This window comes from Oncorhynchus gorbuscha, linkage group LG01 (genome assembly GCF_021184085.1).
Source record: "Oncorhynchus gorbuscha isolate QuinsamMale2020 ecotype Even-year linkage group LG01, OgorEven_v1.0, whole genome shotgun sequence".
NCBI classification, from domain to species: domain Eukaryota; kingdom Metazoa; phylum Chordata; class Actinopteri; order Salmoniformes; family Salmonidae; genus Oncorhynchus; species Oncorhynchus gorbuscha.
The window spans coordinates 20163987-20180949 of NC_060173.1; the positions used below are offsets into that span (position 1 = coordinate 20163987).

A 16963-nucleotide genomic window follows, 5' to 3' on the forward strand; every position below is an offset into this window, starting at 1 on the left:
AGGTTGTTAATTAGTGCAGAATGCAGACTACAGTTCTACTGCCAGCTCTGATGAAAAGAGAGAAGGGAGAGGGAGAGCTGGAGAAAGAGAGAGAGCGCAGGGTAAAACTGAATGGCTGCCAAGACTGAGGAATTTGTGATAGGTTCAGAGTGGTTCCAAATGCCGGAGTGGAGCGTGGAGACTCCCAGCGCTTAATGCCTCCTGACCCGTGTGTTTGCAGCAGGCCCACTAGCCACACAGAGCAGAGCAGGCACAGCACAGCGGCTTTGTTTACATCAAGGGAGGGGAGACAGGGAGGCCCACACGGACTCCTGCATTGACCACACATCAATCTCCATCTGCCGGCCTCTGGGACGTATTCTCTCACTGAAAGCATCAGCCTTGAATTTGTTTAGGGATTTTGTTTCCTTCCACATGGAAATGCATGTTTATGCATCTTTCAAATTTGTGAGCAGAACATGATGATGAGTTTTACTGTACTCCTGACACTTTGTGAAGTTGGAACCAAATGGATGATGCCACCACAACCATGTGACTGTGTAGCTAACAGATTACTGTACAACTGACCACACAGTATCACCATGTGAAATCCACTCCCACTAGCTCCCCCTAGAGACCACTTCAAACTGACTAGAACTCCTGTTTTGGTCCCTGCTGAACATGGCACGTCTTTATATACTTCAACAGCTATTAGATGAGGATAGCTCTGCTAGATGCAGGATTGTTTTAGCAGAAATGTGTTTGGAATAATCCAGGGTTTGCACCTGTACTCTAATTTCTGTAATCCCTGACATATTAACAATTTCTTGCACGCTTAAAGGCCACATAATCATTTTATCAAAGGCCTTCACCCAAAACCTGCCTGGCAACTTCTCCGAGGGAGAACAACACAAAATGAAAAATGTCACAATCCAAAGTGGGCCCATTTCTCTCTAGCCTGGCTGATGTGACTCACAGGGAGAGATAGCTGTGACACACTGGTCTGGACAGGATATCGTTGAAAATGCAGTATTTGCACAGAAATGTGCTCCTGAATGTACTGAGCTTTGATTGGTTCTCTCAAATGTTTTTTTTCTTTCCTGGGGGGGTTGAGTCCTCACGTTGTTTGGATTTGAAAATCCAACAATTGTATTGGAAGGGGGTGGCACTCAGGAGCTATGTGGGGTTGTCCATGTGGGTGTTTGGTTCTCCTCTGTGTCTTTCTCACTCAATCAGTAAAAAAAGCATATCCCCTTAATTATCAAAATAGCCTTTCCAGACTCTGAAGTCAGGAGGACTTCGAGTTCAGTGTCAGCCAGACTAATTTCTCTCTGCCAGACCTTATAAAAGCAACAACAACACCCTGCAGGGCCCCACGCCACCACACTCAGGCAGGCAGGCCGGGCCCAGTGGCTAGAATGGAAAAGGGCATTGTGTCATTCTAGTTGCGAAGAAGGGGATGCAGGAGAAGTTACTGTAGCAGGCCGGCTCAGGCTGCCTGATGTGTTCCTGTAGCATGTTGTTTGTTTATTGATCATCATTGTTTTCTCTCTCGGCTCTCCCTGACAGTCCCAGCCACCTGCTTGTCTTCTCGCGTGGTATCATCATATCTTCTAGACTCGTTCATCATTCTTCTTCTCATAGAAAATATATTTATTTGTGTACAATGGGAACTTTGGCTGTCCTATCAGAAATTAGCATACACACTCACTTTCTCACTGAAACACATCCACACTCCTGTATAGACAGTACAAAAGCTCTCTATCCCTGGCCTATTTCATTTGCAATGTTTTGTGTGAAAGACTGCAGACAGTGCTGGAGGGGGGTCTTGTGAGTGCAGCAGCAGGCCCCCTGCCCTGCATATGGCTAGCGCTGGTTTCCCGGGACACAAGTGCTGCGTGTGGCTGGAGGGTGGATGGGCGGCCGGCGATGGAGGGGCAGCCGAGGGGCAATCGATGCTGGGCGGCCGGTCTATGGGCCTCGTGTCCCCATCACCACCTCCAGCCATGGACAGCATCTGCGCCCTGCTTTGCATGCTAAACACACCCCGCAGAGAGGGCGTCTACAGTACACTGTGGGGCTACGGGCTGAAGAAAAGCATTCCTGAGGCTGTTCCGTGTTGGGAGGTGGAACTCTTCAAGTGTCTCTCTCTCTCCCTGTGATGAATGGGCAACTGCAGACAATACTAGCTGTAGTAATGTCCTCCCTCACTCATTTGGGTAAAACATTTAATTTCTATTTTTGTTTATATGACGTTCCTAAGCCTATTCCTCAGGTGAAGCAGCCCAGGGAGTTGTCAGAGTTGTCCTTAGCTGGTGTTAGAGGTCGTTCCATTGTGTTGAAAGGAAAAACACAGAGAGAACACACACGCCTAATGTTATGGTATTGTTTTTCCATGGTTTTCTCTTTTGTCCCTTTTCCTTCCATTATTGTAACTGTTAGGTCACCCCTGCTCAGTAACAATGTGGCAAACACCAAGCACATGTCACGTCATGTGAGTCATCTGACCAGGAATGGCTGGCGTGTGCCACAGGTTACAGTCAGGCTGACTAGCCAAAGGAAACACACACACACGCACGCACGCACGCACGCACGCACGCACGCACGCACGCACGCACGCACGCACGCACGCACGCACGCACGCACGCACACACACACACACACACACACACACACACACACACACACACACACACACACACACACACACACACACACACACACACACACACACACACACAGGCATGGGGTATTTAGTTAATTTTTAGAATTCCATGCATTAAGCTTGTGTTTACTTGTCCTGTGATGAACAACTGTCTGCTGGGAAGACATAAGGCCAAAAGATTCAGAAATGTTGGGTTGTTGAGAGAATATCAAGGAGAACTTTTAAGGATAATGTTTAACAGACATTGCACTTAGGCTTGGATTGTCATGTTATTCCTGTTTTCTCTGGAGATGATTTTGGGGTTACCAAATGTCTCTGTTACTCCAGTCACTAGGTAAATGTAGGCCTATATGACTCTTGGATGAAACTGTAGATCTATTGAAAGCAGTTTGCCATCATTCGGTGTGAGACCTCACTCTTATACTCTTATACTGTTTCTGTAATCTGTAAGCATCAGCATATGGGGGAGGGGGGGTCATTGGATGCTCTCACCTTCATTATAATCTTCATGTAATTGCTTACAATCACATGAATCATTAAGACCTTTTATTTCAATGCCTATGAAGACATGGTTCTTAGTTTCCTCCATCCATTGATATGTTGAGTACTGCTTGGCACATTTGGTTCCCATATCCAATTTGTAAGTCGCTCTGGATAAGAGCGTCTGCTAAATGACTTAAATGTAAATGTAAATATCCCCAATAGGATCCCGGCAGAATGACTCTTCCTTCCCTGTCTCATTCCCGTTTCATGCCCATAGCTCCTTCAGTCTCCAAGCTGGAAACCTAAACTGTGTAGAGTCTTTATTTTTCATCTTGACGTTCCAGCTAGAAATCTAATGAAAAGGGACAGCTGTTATTACAGAGATGGCTTCCATTAGCAACCACTGCACTACTCCTGTGATTCTCTATATGTCCTTTTCCATTCTGAGGGCCTTTTTTCTCCCACATAACTAAATTGTGGAAGATTGCTCTCTTTTTTGTAACTTTGTGTGTAATAATAAACATAGGAAATGAATACTTTTGTCCCACTTAATGTTCACATTATACATATCAGCAGTAAGTACATTACTTGCGTCTTGAGTTTCAAAGGGACTGTTATGCGGGTGAATGAGGACCCAAAAGCGACTTGGCGAAAACAGAGTCTTTAATCCAGTAAAGTAAAATACAATCAAAAAACACAATTTCCACTCGTAATGACGAGAACAGACTGGAGACTCGATCTTGAACAGCAGGTTGCCTCGGGAAGGCACTTGAACTTAGCAGACTCAGACACCTGCTCACCACGCAGCATCTGAGGGAAACACGACACGACAGGGCGATACACAAACACAGCACGGTGAACAATAGACAAGGATCCGACAGGGCAGGAACGGAAAACAAGGAAAGAAATAGGGACTCTAATCAGGGGAAAAGATAAGGAACAGGTGTGGGAAGACTAAATGATTGATTAGGGGGAATAGGAACAACTGGGAGCAGGAACGGAACGATAGAGAGAAGAGAGAGAGGAAGGGAGAGAGAAAAAGGGGAACGAACCTAAAAAGACCAGCAGGGGGAAAACGAACAGAAGGAAAAGCAAAATGACAAGACAATATATGACAAAACATGACAGTACCCCCCCACTCACCGAGCGCCTCCTGGCGCTCTCGAGGAGGAACACTGGCGGCAACGGAGGAAATCATAGATCAAACGGTCCAGCACGTCCCGAGAAAGAACCCAACTCCTCTCCTCAGGACCGTAACGAAAAACGATAAAAAGGGAAACTAGGGTACTACTCTCTAAAAAAAAAAAAATGAGACACGGGTAGAGAACTGAAAACTTTAGAGCAAACAGGAGCAAACAGGCCAGGAGAGTAACAACTAGGGACAGACTGAGACACAGCAAGGGCAGGAACAAGAACAGGAGAGATGCGATGGCAGGGAACAGACTGAGACCCAGCAAGACCAGGAGCAGAAGCAGAAAAATACGCACAAGGGTGGACCCCATCGTCAGTATCGGAGCGCTGGGACAGAATGGCTCCCACGCCCACCCCGACGCGTCAACCTCAACAATAAACTGTTTAGTGACGTCAGGTGCAACAAGGATAGGAGCGGATGCAAAACGCTTCTTAAAGAGATCAGAACAACAATCATACGACCGGTGAGGAGGAAGGGAGTTGGTTCTGGACCGACTGAAGACCGTGCGCAGACCATGATATTCCTCCGGCACTCCTGTCAAATCACCAGGTTCCTCCTGAGAAGAGGGGACAGAACAAACAGGAGAAATAGCAGACATTAAACACTTCACATGACAAGAAACGTTCCAGGAAAGGATAGAATTACTAGACCAATCAAAAGAAGGATTATGACACACTAGCCAGGGATGACCCAAAACAACAGGTGTAAAAGGTGAACAAAAAATCAAAAAGAAATGGTCTCACTATGGTTACCAGATACAGTGAGGGTTAAAGGTAGTGTTTCACATAATATACTGGGGAGAGGACTACCATCCAAGGCAAACATGACCGTGGGCTCCCTAACTGTCTGAGAGGAATGTCATGTTCCCGCACCCAGGCTTCGTCCATAAAACAGCCCTCTGCCCCAGAGTCTATTAATGCACTGCAGGAAGCTGCCGATCCGGTCCAGCGTAGATGGACCGGTAAAGTAGTACATGTACTTGACGGAGAGGACCGTCTAGTAGCGCTTATCAGTCGCCCTCCGCTTACTGATGAGCTCTGGCCTTTAACTGGACATGAAATGACAAAATGACCAGCGGAACCGCAATAGAGACAGAGGCGGTTGGTGATTCTCCGTTCCCTCTCCTTAGTCGAGATGCGAATACCCCCAGCTGCATGGGCTCAACACCTGAGTCAGTGGGGAAAGACGGTAGTGTCGGAGAGAGGGAGACACAGTTAACGCGAGCTCTCTATGAGCTCGGTGACGAAGATCTACCCGTCGTTCAATGCGAATAGCGAGTTCAATCAAAGAATCCACGCTGGATGGAACCTCCCGAGAGAGAATCTCATCCTTAACCTTAGCGTGGAGTCCCTCCAGAAAACGAGCGAGCAACGCCTGCTCGTTCCAGTTACTGGAGGCAGCAAGAGTGCGAAACTCTATAGAGTAATCCGTTATGGATCGATTACCTTGACATAGGGAAGACAGGGACCAGGAAGCTTCTTTCCCAAAAACTGAGCGATCAAAAACCCTTATCATCTCCTCTTTAAAGTTCAGATAATTGTTAGTACACTCAGCGCTTGCCTCCCAGATAGCTGTGCCCCACTGCCGAGCCCGACCAGTAAGGAGTGATATGACGTAGGCAATCCGAGCTCTCTCTCTTGAGTATGTGTTGGGTTGGAGAGAGAACACGATATCACACTGGGTGAGAAAGGAGCGGCACTCAGTGGGCTGCCCAGAATAACAAGGTGGGTTATTAACCCTAGGTTCCAGAGGCTCGGAAGAACCGGAAGTAGCTGGTGACACGAGACGAAGACTCTCATACTGTCTTGAGAGGTCGGAGACCTGAGCGGCCAGGGTCTCAACGGCATGTCGAGCAGCAGACAATTCCTGCTCGTGTCTGCCGAGCATCGCTCCCTGGAACTCGAGAGTAGAGTAGAGAGAATCCATAGTCGCTGGGTCCATTCTTGGTCGGATCCTTCTGTTATGCGGGTGAATGAGGACCCAAAAGCGACTTGGCGAAAACAGAGTCTTTAATCCAGTAAAGTAAAATACAATCAAAAAACACAATTTCCACTCGTAATGACGAGAACAGACTGGAGACTCGATCTTGAACAGCAGGTTGCCTCGGGAAGGCACTTGAACTTAGCAGACTCAGACACCTGCTCACCACGCAGCATCTGAGGGAAACACGACACGACAGGGCGATACACAAACACAGCACGGTGAACAATAGACAAGGATCCGACAGGGCAGGAACGGAAAACAAGGAAAGAAATAGGGACTCTAATCAGGGGAAAAGATAAGGAACAGGTGTGGGAAGACTAAATGATTGATTAGGGGAATAGGAACAACTGGGAGCAGGAACGGAACGATAGAGAGAAGAGAGAGAGGAAGGGAGAGAGAAAAAGGGGAACGAACCTAAAAAGACCAGCAGGGGGAAAACGAACAGAAGGAAAAGCAAAATGACAAGACAATATATGACAAAACATGACAGGGACCATTTTGAACGTATCCACAGGAGAGATGATTGAGGTATTTCCATACCATTATGCCAATCACGACAACACAAAATATATGTATTTTCATTCCCCTAATGAAAATGTCATTTTTATCTTGCTGCTTGACTTTGAATACATACAGGGATAGACTTATTTGCATTTTAAAAAAGTACTAGCAGCCTATATGTACAAATTTACTTTACCTTTATTTAACTAGGCACAGTTAAGAACAAAGTCTTATTTTAAATGACAGCCTAGGATTAGGTTAACTACCTTGTTCAGGGGCAGAACGACAGATTATTTTACCTTGTCAGCTCGGGGATTTGATCTTTCAACCTTTCGGTTACAAGTCCTATGCTCTAACCACTAGGCTACCTGCCACCCCACATGAGGTTTTAACAAAGAATTACAAAAATTGGGTGATCTACAGTAGACCTATGTGTGATCTCAATGTAGAATTTGACCTGTAAGTGTATTTTTGATCATACATTTAACTGTAACATGATGTATGAAATTGGAATGTTCAAGTACTGTATGTATAAAGGAAATTTGTTACATTAGTACTGTAGCCTATATTCCGGTTTGATTAGAATTACGACATGTACAGTGCACATGTTGTGGTCAGTGCTATCAGGGATCCTTGGGATCTCACTACCCTTAAACATAACCATAACCCTTACCTAGCCCTAACCTTAACCCTTTCCTTAACCATTTAACGGTCAACTTCAATAGGGTGACTTCAGACTTGGGACATCCCAAGGATAGCAAGGACCATAAAATGTAACCACCATGGTTATCCCATATGGGACTTCAGTTTCACATTTTACCCTAATCTGACACACCTGATTTTCAGGGGGGGGGGGACCTTGTCATAGAGTACAGCCATGTGAATAATGACACCATAGTCACCCTTTACCCCAGGTGGCAAATGTGAAGGATATGATAACTATACAGACTGCTACACTTTCCTCATCAACATACCTATGTTGTATGTCATATTTAATTGCGGCTTTGACGAGCAGATGCCTAGTATAAGAGAAGAGGGCCATTCAGCCTTTGTATAATTACAACTCGACACAATTATGATCCCATTTTGAGACCCCCTCTAATCTTAGTCGGGTGCCTTTTTAGACCGGCCAAAGAATGAGCTTTATGATGTTTTAAAAGCACACAGACTGGGTGGGTACTCCAGACGGCAGTCGTTGGAAACTTCTGTAAAACAGTCTCTCCTTAAATGCTTTTCCTTGACTGGGGATGCTTTTCTTTGACTTTGCTGTTTGAGAGTTGACTTGATGTTTTCAAACAGGAATGATGCCTGTGCGTGTCTGCAAAGGGTGCTGCAGTTCATATGTATCCGATTAATGCTGATGAAAAGACCCTGAAAGCGTGGAACAAAACAAACACCAATAAAAGGGTAACAATACAATTTACATTGAGATTCTCAAGCATTGCCCAATGAACAACAGAACCCTCCATGGAATCCTCTGCGTCATTTGGTTACATTTACTGTATGGTGGTTTACATTGAATGTTAGCCTTGATTTTGCTCTTTGAATTCTGTTAGATTTCCATTGCAGCTAGTAATTTGGGTTCTTCTATATCCATATGTAGCTGTTTAATGTCCCTTTCAATCGCCTGTATGATGCCAGGGTACTGCATTGCATTGGAAAGGAGAACCAAGCACTCATTTCCATCCCTGTGTGTGTGTGGCTCTTCTAGTGAATAGATTCACAGACAAGGGAATACTGCTCATATCTATAAAATATTTTCTCATATTACTCCTGTTTCTTCCTAGATGCCTGTTGAATGTTGTTGGGAAAACTCAGTGTCATATTTGTGCATATGACCAGGAAACAGTTAGATCCAATTTGGGATTCACATAGGCATCCTTCATTGTTATATTTTTCTTCTCTTTTTCAGGGCTGTTCTGAGTGTTTTCAAAAATAGTTTTGTGCCTTTTTCCCCTTCCTTTAAAGTCACGGTTCTTTGAAACCAAAGTCTGGATAGAAGCCAACTTTATTTTTGCTCTGTAATTTTCCATTTCTCCAAGGGCACAACTCAAGCAGATAGAGATATGACTGTTCTGTTATATAATCCATAGCATTATGAATTTTGTCTTCACTTCCTATTTCCCGGAAGGGCTCGGACCTGCTCCATTCCCTATTGGAGATGTTGTGTAACGCTCCGCCATCATCCAAGAAACCAGAAACTTTTAAACTATGTCATCAAGGCAAAGTGGAGCTGCTGCTTCCCAGAGCTGAGAACTTCCAGCCAGCCAGCCCCAGCACACACTCCTCCCCCCAGCCATTTCCCTGCAGCCAGACATAGCTGTCTTGTCCCTACTAGCTCTTCAGAGCAAGGGAACAGGAGGCCCCATCACCAGGCCAGCTGTTCCAGAGTCCCTCGCAGCCCCTGGGCCTCACATTCCCTCTTTTCAAGGGAGCTTTGTAGTTCAGACATATTGGAACAGTTGAGTTGAAACCTCTAAAGCTCCTGTCATGGTGAAAAAATAGACAAGCTTGTTGTGCTGTGCTCAGTATCTCTCCCCTGTTGAATCCTGTTACTGTACACACGATGGCCCAGTGTCTGTGTGGAGAGGTGGCTGTTTCTGGCAGTGGTGTCCCAGGCATCCTCCATTAACTGGTGCGGAAGGCTGTTTTACATACTGTGCATTGTGAACTGTAAAGCTGTCAGCTGTTGGAACATAGGGATGTACTGTACTGCACCTCTCCCTCCCCAACTACACTCTCCTGCTCCCAATTTCAACTGGAAGAAATGCATGTGGATTGCACATCAAACTCTCTCTCAGAATGCCTCACGGTTTGTACAGAATGACCCAAGCCCAGTTTAGCTAATCCCTACCATCGTGACGCTGAGTTGTTATAATAGTTGTTGTTATAATACACATTACTCCAGGGGCGTTGGTAGACACAATGTAAGTAACCTAAGTTATGTCCCTCTATGTCACGCCCTGACCATAGAGAGCCTTTTCTATTCACTATTTTGGTTAGGTCGGGGTGTGACTAGGGGGGGGGGGGTGTTCCTATCTAGGTGTTTTTTGTTTTCTATGTTGCCCTGTATGGTTCCCAATCAGAGGCAGCTGTTTATCGTTGTCTCTGATTGGGGATCATATTTAGGGAGCCTTTTCCCACGGGGGGTTTGTGGGATCTTGTTTTTGTGTAGTGCCTGTGAACACTGCATTTACTTCACGTTTCGTTTGTTCTGTATTGTTTTTGGTGAGTTTCATTTATTAAAACGTGGAACTCTACGCACGCAGCGCCTTGGTCCATTTATTCCAATGATCGTGACACTCTAACTGTCCTCTGCTGATCCTACAGCTATTGTATGCAGTAATAATGTGCCTATGAACCAGATTTGTACTGTTAGCACTGAGCACTGAAGTCCACTGTGTGCAGCTCACCTGGCAATAACATAAATTATATGAGCATATCTACTTCTCTTAAACCTCCCAGTTATTATGCAATGAAAACAAGTAAGCATCCCAGAATAAAAGTGCTCAAAATAGCCCACATTAACATATGTAGCTTAAGAAACAAGGTTAATGAAATCTAGTAATGGATGACATTCATATTCTGACTATCTCTGAAACTCACTTAGATAATATCTTTGATGATACAGTGGTGGCAATACAAGGTTATAACATTTACAGAAAATATGTCTGAAGGAGATGTGGGTGATTGTCATAGTTTTCCATGGAGCTGGGTTTGACTTGCTGAACCCCAGGACACATGCCAGCCTTGCACGTTATTCTGCCCCATTTCTGTAGAATGGCATGGCATTCAAGAAAGACCTGTTTTCAGCTCTTATCAACATGCTTTATCTGGGGTTATGGTATTGCAGACCTCCAGTCTGTTCTAATTGCTCTCTTTTCCTTGTTACAGTGAAACGGCTATTTGCTTAGGCTACTTATCACCCGACAATCAGTTCAAGTCACTTTACCTCACAATTGGCTTCATGGGAAAATCAGTCTGAATCAATCTGATCAGGTGCCAGGCACTTTGAACATCCACCCCAACTGGTGCCGCATGTGTGTGCATGTGAAAGACGTGTCCGCCAACAACAAAGCTGGTTCTCAAACCAAAAATTCTATTCACAACAAACAAACTGGATTCATAGCACGGAGGACCTCTGGTCAATGACATGCAGCCCTTTTTAAATTCCTCTGAGGACAAGTCTCTGAATGGTCAGTCATTGATGGGGATTTTCTACGTATAACGACATACTTCTCTATCATTCCACTGAGGATACAGTGCAACACTTAATGAATGTCCTCTTGTTGGAACAAAGGTGTATGTCCACACAATGACGAAGAGAGAAGCCTGTGCAAAATGTCTGTTGGATATGCAGTACCCTGCATGACCTTCAGATGGAACTGATGCATTTTTTAGACAGCTCTTTCTGGTTTGCCGCAGCTCTCTGTGGTCGTATACACACAGCGTGGTGGGCACATACACTGTCTACCAGAATTAGAGCGGAGAAGCCATACTAATAATACAAGATAGAAAAATAAATTCCAGTCACCTGAAGGCACGAACACTAATGAGACATGCATGACCTGGTGTTACATTAGTAACATGGTCTAAAGGTTATCATTTGTACCATGCTACAATGACAGCACTAGGGTTGAATGGCGGGAACCCGGTTACTGAGATTTACTGGAATTTACAGCGCAAAACCACTCCCGGGATAATTAACTGTGAGAAACCGGTAAATTATAATACATTATACTGAACAAAATGGGGACACAGGCCCAGCCAATCAGAGTAAGTTTTTCCCCACAAAAGGGTTTTATTACAGACAGAAATACTCCTCATGATAAGCTGTAGTCCACACCATCTACCAAGAGGGTTTATCGATATTTTTTGTTGCCGTCTACTTACCACCACAAAGTTAGCACTAAGACCGCACTCTTCGAGCTGTATATCACCATAAGCAAACAAGAAAATGCTCATCCAGAAGCGGCGCTCCTAGTGGCCGGGGACTTTAATGTAGGCAAACTTAATTAAGTTTCACCTCATTTGTACCAGCATGTGTAACCAGAGGAATTTTTTAGACCACCTTTATTTCACACACAGAGACACATACAAAGCTCTCCCTCACCCTCAATTTGGCAAATCCGACCATAATTCTATCGTCCTGATTCCTGCTTACAAGCAAAACCTAAAGCAGGAAGTACCAGTGACTCGCTCAATACGGAAGTGGTCCGATGACGCGGATGCTACACTACAGGACTGTTTCACTAGCACAGACTGGAATATGTTCCAGGATTCATCCCATGGAAATGAGGTGTACCACCTTTGTCACCGGCTTCATCAATAAGTGCATCGACGACGCCGTCCCCACAGTGAACATCGAGGTGTCCACATCACCAACAAACTCATTTAAAAAAAAAAAGAGTTCTCATTTGCAACTGCGACCTGGCCAAGATAAAGCAAAGCAGTGTGACACAGACAACAACACAGAGTTACACATGGAGTAAACAATAAACAAGCCAATAACACAATAAACAAGTCAATGACACAGTAGAAAAAAGAAAGTCTATATACAATGTGTGGAAAAAGGCATGAGGAGGTAGGCAATAAATAGGCCATAGGAGCGAATAGTTCCAATTTAGCAGATTAACACTGGAGTGATAAATGAGCAGATGATGATGTGCAAGTAGAGATACTGGTGTGCAAAAGAGCAGAAAAGTAAATAAAATAAAAACAGTATGGGGATGAGGTAGATAGATTGGGTGGGCTATTTACAGATGGACTATGTACAGCTGCAACGATCGGTTAGTTGCTCAGATAGTTGATGTTTAAAGTTGGTGAGGGAAATAAAAGTCTCCAACTTCAGCGATTTTTGCAATTCGTTCCAGTCACTGGCAGCAGAGAACTAGAAGGAAAGGCGGCCAAATTAGGTGTTGGCTTTGGGGATGGAACGTGCGCTACGGTGGGTGTTGTTATCATGACCAGTGAACTGAGATAAGGCGGAGCTTTACCTAGCATAGACTTATAGATGACCTGGAGCCAGTAGGTCTGGCGACGAATATGTAGCGAGGGCCAGCCGACTAGAGCATACAGGTCGCAGTGGTGGGTGGTATAAGGTGATTTGGTAACAAATTGATGGCACTGTGATAGACTGCATCCAGTTTGCTGAGTAGAGTGTTGGAAGCTATTTTGTAGATGACATCGCCGAAGTCGTTGATCGGTAAGATAGTCAGTATTACTAGGGTAAGTTTGCCGGCGTGAGTGAAGTAGGCTTTGTTGCGAAATAGAAAGCCGATTCTAGATTTGATTTTTCATTGGAGAAATTTAATATGAGTCTGGAAGGAGAGTTTACAGTCTAGCCAGACACCTAGGTATTTATAGTTGCCCACATATTCTAGGTCGGAACCGTCCAGGATGGTGATGTTAGTCGGGCGGGCGGTTGCGGGCGGCGAACGGTTGAAAAGCATGCATTTGGTTTTACTAGCGTTTAAGAGCAATTGGAGGCCACGGAAGGAGTGTTGTATGGCATTGAAGCTCGTTTGGAGGTTAGTTAGCACAGTGTCCAAGGAAGGGCCAGAAGTATACAGAATGGTGTTGTCTGCGTAGAGGTGGATTAGGGAATAGCCCGCAGCAAGAGCGACATCATTGATATATATACAGAGAAAAGAGTCGGCCCGAGAATTGAACCCTGTGGCTCCCCCAGAGAGACTGCCAGAGGTCCGGACAACATGCCCTCCAATTTGACACACTGAACTCTGTCTGCAAAGTAGTTGGTGAACCAGGCGAGCCAGTCATTAGAAAAACCAAGGCTGATTGACAGAGTCGAAAGCCTTGGCCAGGACGATGAAGACGGCTGCACAGTACTGTCTTTTATCGATGGCGGTTATGATATCTTTTAGGACCTTGAGCGTGGCTGAGGTGCACCGGTGACCGGCTCGGAAGCCGGATCGCACAGCGGAGAAGGTACGGTGGATTCGAAATGGTCAGTGATCTGTTTATTAACTTGGCTTTCAAAGACTTTAGATAGGCAGGGCAGGATGGATATAGGTCTGTAAAAGTTTGGGTCTAGAGTGTCACCCCCTTTGAAGAGGGGGATGACTGCGGCAGCTTTCCAATCTTTAGGGATCTCGGTCGATACGAAAGAGAGGTTGAACAGACTGGTAATAGGGGTTGCAACAATGGCGGTGGATAGTTTTAGAAAGAGAGGGTCCAGATTGTCTAGCCCAGCTGATTTGTACGGGTCAAGGTTTTGCAGCTCTTTCAGAACATCTGCTATCTGGATTTGGGTGAAGGAGAAGCTGGGGAGGGGGGGGGGACAGTTGGCCAGGGTTGGAGTAGCCAGGAGGAAGGCATGGCTAGCCGTTGAGAAATGCTTATTGAAATTTTCGATTATCATGGATCTATCAGTGGTGACCGTGTTACCTAGCCTCAGTGCAGTGGGCAGCTGGGAGGAGGTGCTCAAGTTCTCCATGGACTTTACAGTGTCCCTAAACTTTTGGGAGTTAGAGCTACAGGATGCAAATTTCTGCTTGAAAAAGCTAGCCTTTGCTTTCCTGACTGACTGCGTGTATTTGTTCCTGACTTCCCTGAACAGTTGCATATCGTGGGGACTATTCGATGCTATTGCAGTCCGCCACAGGATGTTTTTGTGCTGGTCAAGGGCAGTCAGGTCTGAAGTGAACCAGGTTCTTAGTTCTGCATTTTTTGAACAGCATGCTTATCTAAGATGGTGAGGAAATTACTTTTGAAGAATGACCAGGCATCCTCGACTGACGGGATGAGGTCAATATCCTTCCAGGATACCCGGGCCAGGTTGATTAGAAAGGCCTGCTCGCAGAAGTGTTTTAGGGAGCGTTTGACAGTGATGAGGGGTGGTCGTTTGACCGCGGACCCATAGCGGATACAGGCAATGAGGCAGTGATCACTGAGATCCTGATTGAAAACAGCGGAGGTGTATTTGGAGGGCAAGTTGGTCAGGATAATGTCAATGAGGGTGCCCATGTTAACGGATTTGGGGTTGTACCTGGTGGGTTCCTTGATGATTTGTGTGAGATTGAGGTCATCTATCTTAGATTGTAGGACAGCCGGGGTGTTAAGCATATCCCAGTTCAAGTCACCTAACAGATCGAACTTTGAAGCTAGATGGGGGGCGATCAATTCACAAATGGTGAATTGAAGGAATACCTAGGATAGGTTAAGTAATCCCTCTCACCCCACCCCCCCTAAGTTTTAGATGCACTATTGTTAAGTGACTGTCCCACTGGATGTCATAAGGTGATTGCACCAATTTGTAAGTCGCTCTGGATAAGAGCGTCTGCTAAATGACTTAAATGTAAATGTAATGTAAATGTGTCCAGGGCACAGCTTAGAGCGGAGAGGTGTCAATAGCAGCCGACAACAGTGAGAGACTTATTTCTGAAGAGGTTAATTTTTTAAATTAGAAGTTCAAACTGTTTGGGTATAGACCTGGAAAGTAAGACAACTTTGCAGGCTATCTCTGCAGTAGATTGCAACTCCTCCCCCTTTGGCAATTCTATCTTGACTGAAAATGTTGTATCTGGGTATGGAAATCTCAGAATTGTTGGTGGCCTTCGTAAGCCAGGATTCAGACACGGCAAGGACATCAGGGTTGGCGGAGTGTGCAAAAGCAGTGAGTAAAACAAACTTAGGGAGGAGGCTTCTGATGTTGACATGCATGAAACCAAGACTTTTTCGATCACAGAAGTATGGTGGGGTGCGGGTACAGCAGAGGTAAGCCCAGGCACTGAGTAATGATAAGAGAGGTTGTATCTCTGGATAAGCTGGTTATAATGGGTGAGGTCACCGCATGTGTGAGATGTGGGACAAAGGAGGTATCAGAGCTATAATGAGTGGAACTAGGGGCTCCGCAGTAAACTAAAACAATGATAACTAACATAAACAACAGTATACAAGGCATATTGACATATGAGAGAGACATACAGCGAGGCATAAAGTAATCACAGGTGTTGATTTGGAGAACTAACTAAGACAACAACGGGTGAGACAACAACAGCTAATCAGCTAAAACAACAACAGGTAAAATGGAGATGACTGGGCAGAGAGGGTTGATTAACAACACACAGAGCCTGAGTTCGCGGCTGGGGCCGACAAATAAAAATAATCATAATAAAAAATAAAAAATAAACAAACAGAATGGAGTACCGTGATTAATGGACAGTCCAGGGGGCATCAGCTATGTAGCCAAGTGATCATAGGGTCCAGGGGGCAGCAATAGAAGGAACAGGGGAGCAGCGGAGTAGTCGCTACCACGCCACCACGCGGGCGATGCGGTGTTTAAAGTTAGTAGCCCAGGGCTAGGAGAAGCATCTGCTCCGACGTCATGGTCCCAACACACCATGTGAATAGGGCACGACAACACATTTTCCCCCTCAGGAGACTGAAACGATTTGCCATCAGTCCACAGATCCTTAAAAAGTTCTACAGCTGCACCATCGAGATTTACTGGTTGCATCACCGCCTGGTATGGCAACTGCTCGGCATCTGACCATAAGGCACTACAGAGGGTAGTGCGTACGGCCCAGTACATCACTGGTGCCAAGCTTCCTGACATCCAGGACATACACTGCACAAAAAATTAAGGGAACACTAAAATAACACATCCTAGATCTGAATGAATGAAATATTCTTGTTAAATACTTTTTTCTTTACATTGTTGAATGTGCTGACGACAAAATCACACAGAAATTATCAACGGAAATCAATTTTATCAACCCATGTAGGTCTGGATTTGGAGTCACACTCAAAATTAAAGTGGAAAACCACACTACAGGCTGATCCAACTTTGATGTAATGTCCTTAAAACAAGTCTAAATGAGGCTCAGTAGTGTGTGTGGCCTCCACGTGCCTGTATGACCTCCCTACAACGCCTGGGCATGCTCCTGATGAGGTGGCGGATGGTCTCCTGAGGGATCTCATCCCAGACCTGGACTAAAGCATCCGCCAACTCCTGGACAGTCTGTTGGTGGATGGAGCGAGACATGATGTCCCAGATGTGCTCAATTGGATTAAGGTCTGGGGAACGGGCGGGCCAGTCCATAGCATCAATGCCTTCCTCTTGCAGGAACTGCTGACACACTCCAGCCACATGAGGTCGAGCATTGTCTTGCATTAGGATGAACCAAGGGCCGGTCATG

The 16963-nt window shown here is 45.4% G+C and overlaps 1 protein-coding gene across 1 annotated transcript in view; it reads right to left on the reverse strand.

The window, feature by feature from the left end:
• LOC124040372 (lysine-specific demethylase 7A-like) overlaps positions 1–16963 on the reverse strand; it is an 87730-nt gene that overhangs the window by 54892 nt on the left and 15875 nt on the right. Inside the window, exon 6 of the mRNA XM_046357552.1 lies at positions 1784–2015. Coding sequence (XP_046213508.1) covers positions 1784–2015 — 232 coding nt within the window. The remainder of the gene's footprint in view (positions 1–1783; positions 2016–16963) is intronic.